Genomic DNA, 9,080 nt, shown 5'->3' on the forward strand with positions numbered 1-9,080 from the left:
ATGGATGCCAGAAACACTTGCCTTAATCAAGGTGAGTCTACTCGCTCTGGACAAGGTTTGAGCCTTCCAACCAGCAAACTTACCCTTAATTCTTTCAATCATGGTCTTGGCATTGAGAGGATCTTTCCAGAAGACAATATTACTGATCCCAAGGTAACGACCAATGGTGACTTTGTGTTGAATTTGCAAAATATTACTAAGATTAGATCTTGAGCTAGCTGCAACATTGTTAGAGAAATATACAATTGATTTATGTAAATTGACCTTCTGACCAGACACTTCAGAGAAAGAGACTAACAACTTATTAATATTTCTAGCAGCCATAGGAGTAGCTTTGGCCAAACTCTTCACACTATGATCATTTTAAAAGACTAATACAATACCACATGGTTATAAAGAATCATTGTCAAGTTTAATTATAGTAAATCCATCTCATTAATCTTTGTTTAATAAGAAGTATTAATATAAAAAGAAGGCTTAATTTTTTGAAATGCCCCTGCGTTTTGCAATTTGTCTCAGTTTGCCTCCTTAACTTTAAAATGACCACATGTCCCCCCTCAACTTTTGTTTCGTGAGACACGTTACCCCATTTCGTGAATTTGATTTTAAAAAATTGATCAGTTGCTGATGTGGCATGGGTATTATGGTAATTTAACTATTAAAAAAAAAAAATCATTTAAAATGTTTAAATATTATATAAAAAATTAAAATAACTTTGTTAAAAAATAAAAAAAATAAAAAACCTAGCAAACCCTCCCAATCCCCAGCATGCTCCCTCTCCATTTCCATTCCTTTGTCAAAATCAGGGTACCAGAAAAACTCAGCAGCCACTCCTTAACCCCAGAGACCACCTCCCCACCCATTCCTCGGAGAAGCTCATTTCCGTCGGTATGCACAGCTCGTCTCTCCTCCAAACAGCGCCGTTTCATGCCTCCTTGGACTTCACCAATACTCTGTACTCCTCGATCCTTGACATGATTTTGCAGTTGTTGTGAATGTTCAAGATCTGATGAATTTCAAGGGTTTTTTGAGTATCGGTCCAGTTAGGGCAAGACACGGGAGACGATGAAATGGGGATGAGACATTTGAGCAGAGGAAGAAGAAGAATAAAGCTAAAGAGAGTACGAGTGGGTGGAAGTCAACTTCATGGTATCTCTTTGTCTTGGGTAGGGCTGCTGGGTTTTTTTTTTTTTTGTTACCCTCGTTTTGACAAAGGAATGGAGGGGGGGAGGTGTTTGTTGGAGTTGGGAGTAGTGTTGGCGTGATTTCCTATATTAAATGTAATTGATTTACTTCTATTCTTGATTTCCTAATGTAAATAGAATTAGGAGTTATTACTTTTCTTGACCTACTAGGTTTTATTGTACTGTAAATATGGCCTCTTACAAAGAGGAGAGAATACACAGAAATTTCCCTCAAACAATATTTTCTCATATTCTCATATTTTAGTAGCTAGGTTTTTAATTTTCTTAATAATGTAGGTTTTTAGCAGGTAGAAAATTCCCACAAATAATATTTTATAATATTCTTATATTTTAGCAGCTTCTAATGTGGGGTTTTTTTAAATATATATTATTATTATAAAGTTTAGGGGGAGATTGGCTACTCTCACCACCAACGCCAGGGTATGCCCACAACCTCGAGCCGGAAGGACTTACATGTGGCACCCAACTGCTAGCTTCCACCAATATAGATTTATATAAGAAATTACAGATTTTGCACCAATGAGGACTGCTGGCAGCGGGACTCAAACATTAGTGGGGCTACACACAGTGCAGAGACCTTACAATGTAGATTTTTAATTTTATTAAAAAGTTAATATAATTTTTAAATTTTTATAAATAATTTCAGCATTTTTTATATTTCATTTGAATTTCATTATTTTCAATAGTTAAATTACCAAAATACTCATGACACATTAGCAAGTTAACAATTTTTCTGATTAAATTAACGGAATGGGGGTAACATGTGTCACAAAACATCTGGTCATTTTAAAATTCAAGGCCAATTGAGACAAATTGCAAAGCATAAGGGCATTCCAAAAAATAAGCCTAAATAATATATATAATCCACTCACCACCATAATATGCATGTGAGTGTCTGTGTGCTTCTGATAGGTCTCTAATAATATTCTATATATCCAGAGATTTGTTTTAGGTTATAGGATTTGTCTCTGAAATTGCCAAGCTATGAAATACCAAATTTGAGTTTCAAACCGTCATATCGACACCACATAAATAAATAAAAACAACTATAAAACCCTCTTTTGCTTTTATAATTAAGAAGGTTTTGGACTGGTTAGCAAAAATATCCCAAATTTATGCATAAACTATCATTAAATTAGCTGACTTGACTTGAGATAATTATTATGCGGTGCTCGAAAAGCTGCTTGGCCATGCAGATTATTGCAGACACGAACAAGCGAACAAGAGAAATAAACCAGATTAGCGGTTGCAACGTCACTATAATACTTTTACATAATTCTGATTATACATTATTTCATTATTTAATTTGATTTTTGTCCCAATCTGAGCACTGCACTGCCTGATTTTATATAGACAGCTTTATATCTTTGGATCAGGATTCTGAAATAGGCAAAGCATGATGAAGTAATCATTGACAAATAGAAATTAATACAATTTTCAAATAATTAATTTTGTTAGGTATGTATTACAATTCACACATGCCATTGGTCTTCGGCCTAACCTATATATAAATGTATATCTAATTAATTTTTTGGTGTTTTTATTCATCAACTACTAGAGAGTCTAGATTATCCTACCCCAACTTGACCTGCGGTTGTGATTCTGTGATATATGTTGAAGATCCTACATTATTAATTTTTTATTACAACATTATTGTAACGTTTTACCTTTTTTAATACAAAAGATAGTTTAAATTACAAGGGGATGAGAGTTTCTCACACACACACTGCTAAAGTGTTATTGGGGTTCGAATATGAGACCAATGGTCTGCAAGTTAGCGCTCTCTTTTACTAATCAATTGCTTTTTTTTTTCATTGGACTAAACCTTGTTGGCTGTAATGTCATTAATTAATTAACTAATTAATTAGAGGAATGATTAGCACAAAGTGCTATACTATTTTAGAAACAGGCCCTGCAATGCATGAGATTGGAGCATCAAAACTTTGGTCTAAAAGAAGCAAATTGAAAGTGGTCAATGTCTGCAATAATTTAAAATTACCTTTTTAGCCACTAACATTGTGCTCCTTTCTCCTTTACCTTCTCTTTGGCATGGAGAGTCCTATCACTATGGCAAAGGTTACCTATGTTATTTGTCTGCCAATATTACAAGCATAAAAACCAATTTCAAAAGGGGGTGGGGGCCAAAAGCTGGCTGAAACTTGAAAGCATGCACTTTAAAACAGAGGAGATAATAATGCCATCCAACCATGCAATCTTATACAAAATGCATTGAGCAAAATATATAGCCTTCTGGTTTTTTTTTGTAAATAGCTGAGAACTAAGCTTTCAAAAGAATAATTATTTGGAGATTGAAATTAAAATAGAGGGAAGGGGTAGTGATTTATTTTTAGTTTGAACTTTGAACACTTGAGGGTCAGGTTCTGAAAGAAAGATGCATGGTTCTCTTATTTGTCTCATCTCCACCCAAAACAGAGCAAAAGAGGAGCAAGCGTTTCTTTTTCCCACCCAAAAACAGAGCAGAAGCCAAAAATCGACTGACTGATTGAGCTCAAGTTTAAAAGGAGGAAGGGAGCAAAAACTAGCTCATATCAGACCTATTTGCTGTTGCATCTTTTAGGGTTAAAATTAAAGTTGTCCCTGTCATTGTCCCATTCACAGCTCATCATGTTTCACCATCTAGCATCTGCCAAAAATCATACCATCAACATTCATTCATCATAACTCAACTCAACTCAACTCAACCCAACCCTTACGAAGAAGAACTTCAACTCTCTACTTTTTTGGAAACAACTTTTCCTTCTTTTCTTGTGTTGTGTCACTGTTGTTGTTCTTATTGTTGCATTATTTCATCTGGTTTTGGATTTACAAACGGAGGAGGACCCTCTTTTCTTTCTTCCTCTTTTGGACTGCTTCTTGCATTTTGCTGCTTATTTTTAATGAATTCCCAACAACATAACATAATGCAATGGAAGTTAGCTGGTAATACTTCACCGTTTATGGCCAGAAACACAAATGGAATTTCCAATTAGGACAATAATTTCAGAAGTTGAAATGGGAAAATATAGGCAGAGAAGAGAAGAGAGAAGAAAAAGAAGGAAGACACAGGCTTTATTCTATTTGCACCAAAAGTTACCAACCAGAGGCAAATATATTTTATTCCTAAGCATTACTCCAACTGTACACTTACACAGAAAAAAGAAAAAAATAAAACAGAGTAAAAAACAGAGGCAGATCATCAGAGTTTTTTTTTTTGGGGTCTGAAAGATCATCAGCGTTAAGCCCTTCAAAGAAAAAAGCCAAAAGAGCCAAAAACTGAAAGCCTACAAAAAAAAAAGAAAAAAACCCAGCAAATTAAGAGAAAGCTCACACTTACATTTACACAAACTCTTAATTAACAGCTAATTAGCAAACAAATTGCTAATTATATTCCCATAACAAACCCTCAAACCCACTTGAACTCGGCGCCCCCAACTCATCGCAAGCATACCCGCCGCCACAATCCCCCAAGCGCTGCAGCCATGGAGGGGGGTAAACCCATTGGTCCTCCGAGTCTACAAACACGAACTCGCTTCTCAACTCGGTCGACTCGTAACCCAGACTCGGCAACTCAACGATCTCGCTCAGCTCCTCCGACTCGGTCGACAGGTTGTCTATGGCAGAGACGAGCGACGACAGCGAAGAAGACGAGGAGGACGACAGCATGGAACACGACATTGATGGGTTGGCGTCGAATTGGTGCATTTGGGCGGCTTTGGAGGCCGCGGCTTGGACGTCGCGTGGAGCGAGTGAAACCGGGCGAGGCAGCGAGTCGGAGAGTTCAGGGAAGTTGAGAATCGCTGAGTTGCCTTTGATGCTCAACGCGGCCACGTCGTGGGCTCGGGCTGCCATTTCCGGCGTCGGGAAGGTGCCGAGCCAAATGCGCGATTTTTTCCGGGGCTCGCGGATTTCGGATACCCATTTGCCCCAATTTCTCATTCGGACCCCCCGATAAACCGGGTGCTTGCTGGAGTCTCTGCCCCGTTTGGTGTTTTTCTTGCCGGGCAAATCGATTTCTTGATGGATTGGGGAGTTGGGTTTTTGGAGATTTGCTGAGAGTGGGTTTTGGAGTGAGGAAGGCGAGGAAGGTGGTGTTGTGGAGGTGAAGGAATTGGAGCTGCTCTCAGTCTCTGAACCTTGGGTTTGATCGCTGCTCATTGTTAGTAGTGTTTTGCAAGTGTTTGTGAAAATGTCCGAGTGAAGGAAAGTAGTTGGTTTTGTGTAGTGGAAGGATGAGGAGCTTTGGCTTAGCAGAAGAAAGGAAGTAGGAGCATGCAAAGGTATTGAGAGAGAGGTTAAATTTACTTCGTTTGTCTATCTTTTTGCTACATTCATTTCCCAATGAGTCATACAACACTTATAGAGAGTGAGAGTGAGAGTGAGAGTGAGAGAGAGAGAGAGAGAGAGAAAGGGGAGGGCCAGGGACATAAGAGAAATGGCCACGCTGCTAGAGGCTATGGTACAATGGGGTCCCCTTGTATAGGAGCACCACGCAACGCAAGCCATTTATTTTCGTAGTCTAAGACTCTGATCTTTACCAGTTTTTCACCCATGTTTCACTGTTCATTTATCCCTTATCTCCTTCCTCTCCTGTCGACCCCTTTCTGGAAGTCTCGAATTACACTTTCTTGTTAGATAATCTGATATGTCGCGAAATTATTAATCTGAACCGCGCGTATGGGTATTTGTTTTTGACAAAATTCATGAAAAAACAGTTACTTAAACTAACAATCTTGTGATATAAAGATGTGAAACAAGCTTGTTCTTTCTTTGGGAGTCTGCTTTTTATTGGTGGGTAATCTGAACCGACCGTTTTTGTTTCTGAAAAAATTCATGAAAAACCAGTGACTTAAACAAACATACAAGATGTGAAACAAGGTACATGTGTATGAAGCTTGTCTTTTCTTTGCGAGTTTGGTTCTGCTTGCTTGGTGGGCAGGATAATTTTCTATGAACTAAGCACAAGGGGAAAGGAAACAGAGAGAAACAAAAGAAGATGATAATGGGGTGGTTTTCAATTAGGACGTGTGCCATGATTAAGAGGTTCTGTGAGAGGTGGCAATCAATGAGGGCATAGTGTCATGACCATGCTCAGTGCTGCTGCATGCAACTAAAATAATTATCATATCTTACATCATATTGTAAGATAAATACAAATGTCAGCAGTACAAGACAAAATTCAAAATTGTACTGACTAGTATAGTGAAGTGAGATATGATGGTGCAGATAAAATCACAATTTAATTCGTAACTGCAGGGGAAGTCAGGAATCTTGATAATTCCGATACTACTGCGTTAGTAATACAGAAGAATACAGAACAAGAAGGGGAAGTCAAAAATCATAATCATTTCAATACCCAATACTCAACGTTGATAAACATGCTTAATTCTAGGGGTCCAAATTGAAAATGGAGTGTTAGATGAGTGATTCTCCAAATTCATATATGATCAGGTGGTGGTTGCAATGTTGCATTGAAACACCAAACTAATATTTAGAGCCACCAAACATGAGCCCCACCTCATCATGGGTCCCAACCATTATATATGATCGTTCTTCGGCCCATCCACGGTTCCTATTGTGGTTGGTCCGCGGTTACATTGTGCCTTGATATCCAATTAAATGGACTTTACCCCACCATGACCATCGCATGTTAAAAATGACAATTCTATGTCAAATTAAATGACAGGGCCCCTATCATAAGAGTATGTTAAGCTCTCTTTCTCCTTGGAAATCGTTTTAGTAATTTTAACCAAAACATGATCACAATTACATAATTAAATAATTTCCGGTTTGATTGGTTTTTGACATAAATCATAAGTGACCTAGAAGATACACAGTTCCGATCATCAAATCAGTTACACAATGAAATAATATAAAGAGAAAGATAAACGTATATCTAGCATTCCTCTCATTTTCATTGTATTTAGATTTACGTTACTCTCTCTATCTATATCTAGATTAATCATGAAAAGTTCAATCTTCTTCATCTATCATTCTATTATCTTAATTGTATTACTTATGTTAATCAAAACTGGCGTACACCATAATGGATCGATCGATATCGTCCTAGATATATAATCTTCATTATTCCCGTAGGGTACTTGTACTTTTATAAGAAGTTAGAAATGTACCTCCCTAAATGAGCTGTTGAATTCACATAAACCTGGACCCATCGTGGATTATCTCAAGTCTTCGTCCTTAAGAGTTTTCATATCTTGTACATGGTTCCACATCAAGTACAAAATTAAATCCACGGCCACGCAATTTTGATTTTTTGATTGAAGCATTGTTTATGCGGCCGTAATGCCACGACACATGACCTAGGTGACCATAACATCCAACGGTGTAGTTATTGTTCTATACCCTACGGAGGAAGGTGAATCCATCAGATCCAACGGTTAGAAAGAGGAGTTACATGCCCTACTTTGTTGTACGGTATACATTTTTTCCTTTCCAAAAACCAGCCAAACCCCGTTGGATCAATCAATCGCCACCTCATCATAGTGTACAATTGGTACTTACTGCTCCTCCACGTACAACCATTTTTAATTTGGGAGTTTCACTAAAATACCCAAATGGGGGCTGAAATTATAAAAATACCCAACACCCAAAACACTTTATAAACATACCCAAAACCCATCATTACACACACTCAAAACCCATTTATAAACACACCCAAAAAATATACAATTGTTGATTGTGGGGTTGATTTTGGGTATGTTTCTATGTTTAAATAGTATTTGGGTATTTTTATAAATACATGTCTAGAATTGGGTATTTTTATAAATATCTATTTTAATTTTTACCTCAACCCACCGGCGCGAGTCCAAGCTGGCATCTACCTTTTTTTATAGCTAACAAACAAGCTAAACACCATTCATTTATCTAAACAATGAGAAATTTGAAATACAACAATTAATCCACCAATGAGGTTGTGATTTTGAACATCAAGCTTGTACATAGATTGATGTGTTCTTGATTGAGATAGAATGAGATGTTACATTTGACAACCTTCATCCTTAACCACTTTTATATTCAAGTACAAGAATTCATCTGATTCATGGTTTTAGACTGAAAACCCGAACAAGAAAAGTATGTTGATGACTTTTTCCAAATTAGTGAGGGCCGGAATGGAATATCATATGTAGTGTAGAATCGGATTCGAAGCTCTTTATTAGGATTGAAACAAGCGAGGAACGAGTGACCACAAGTTCCTCTTAAGCGCTCGACATTGATAAAAGAATATTCTAATACATTAAATGTAACGAAAAATATTATGTTGTCACGATGTCTTACAAGATTCTGATTATGAATTCTTAATTAATCATATAGATTTGTACATGTTGAATCCAAAATTTTGCATTATGACAATATAAGCAATTGCCGAACAAAGTAAATATGGTACTTACGGTACATTAATGTTATTTTATCTAAAAATTTTAGGGCCTCTTTGATAACCATTTAGGGGAGGATGGAGGAAGGAGTAACAAAAGTGAAAATAATTTCCAATAGTTTTCAGTTTTTGATTTTTGTTTTCACTTTTGTTCATCCTCCCTCCCATATCCTTCCCTCTCATCTTCCCTCTCAATCCCATATTCACTCTCATTCTCACTTCCATTCTCTCTCTTTTTCCTCTATATTCTAACGTGAAAAAAAATGAAAAATGAAAACTAAAAACTAAAATTGAAATGATTATCAAACGGGCCTTTAGCTTTTAATCTAGGATGATGATTTAATTAGCAATCGACAAGTCAAATTAGCTTTCGTGTGGATTTACAGTTTATTATTATTATTATTATTATAAGATTTTGATTTACAGTTGTTGAGAATGTGTTACCAACCTTCGAACCCAAGACCACTAGGAGTTAGTGCAAGCGC

The 9,080-nt window shown here is 36.9% G+C and overlaps 1 protein-coding gene across 1 annotated transcript; it reads right to left on the reverse strand.

Annotated features, from left to right (window-relative positions):
* Nucleotides 1-4,256: 4,256 nt before the first annotated feature.
* On the reverse strand, nt 4,257-5,659 carry LOC110761313 (dehydration-responsive element-binding protein 3-like). The gene has a single exon (XM_021963761.2). The coding sequence runs from the start codon at nt 5,358-5,360 to the stop codon at nt 4,584-4,586; it is 777 nt and encodes a 258-aa protein (XP_021819453.1). The 5' UTR covers nt 5,361-5,659; the 3' UTR covers nt 4,257-4,583.
* Between the last annotated feature and the right edge of the window lie 3,421 nt (nt 5,660-9,080).

This window comes from Prunus avium, chromosome 1, assembly GCF_965620075.1.
Source record: "Prunus avium chromosome 1, drPruAviu1.hap1.1, whole genome shotgun sequence".
Classification (NCBI taxonomy): domain Eukaryota; kingdom Viridiplantae; phylum Streptophyta; class Magnoliopsida; order Rosales; family Rosaceae; genus Prunus; species Prunus avium.

Bases quoted from the DNA above. Each gene is read 5' to 3' on its own strand.
- LOC110761313 (XM_021963761.2), bottom strand. From the start codon at position 5,360: ATGAGCAGCGATCAAACCCAAGGTTCAGAGACTGAGAGCAGCTCCAAT.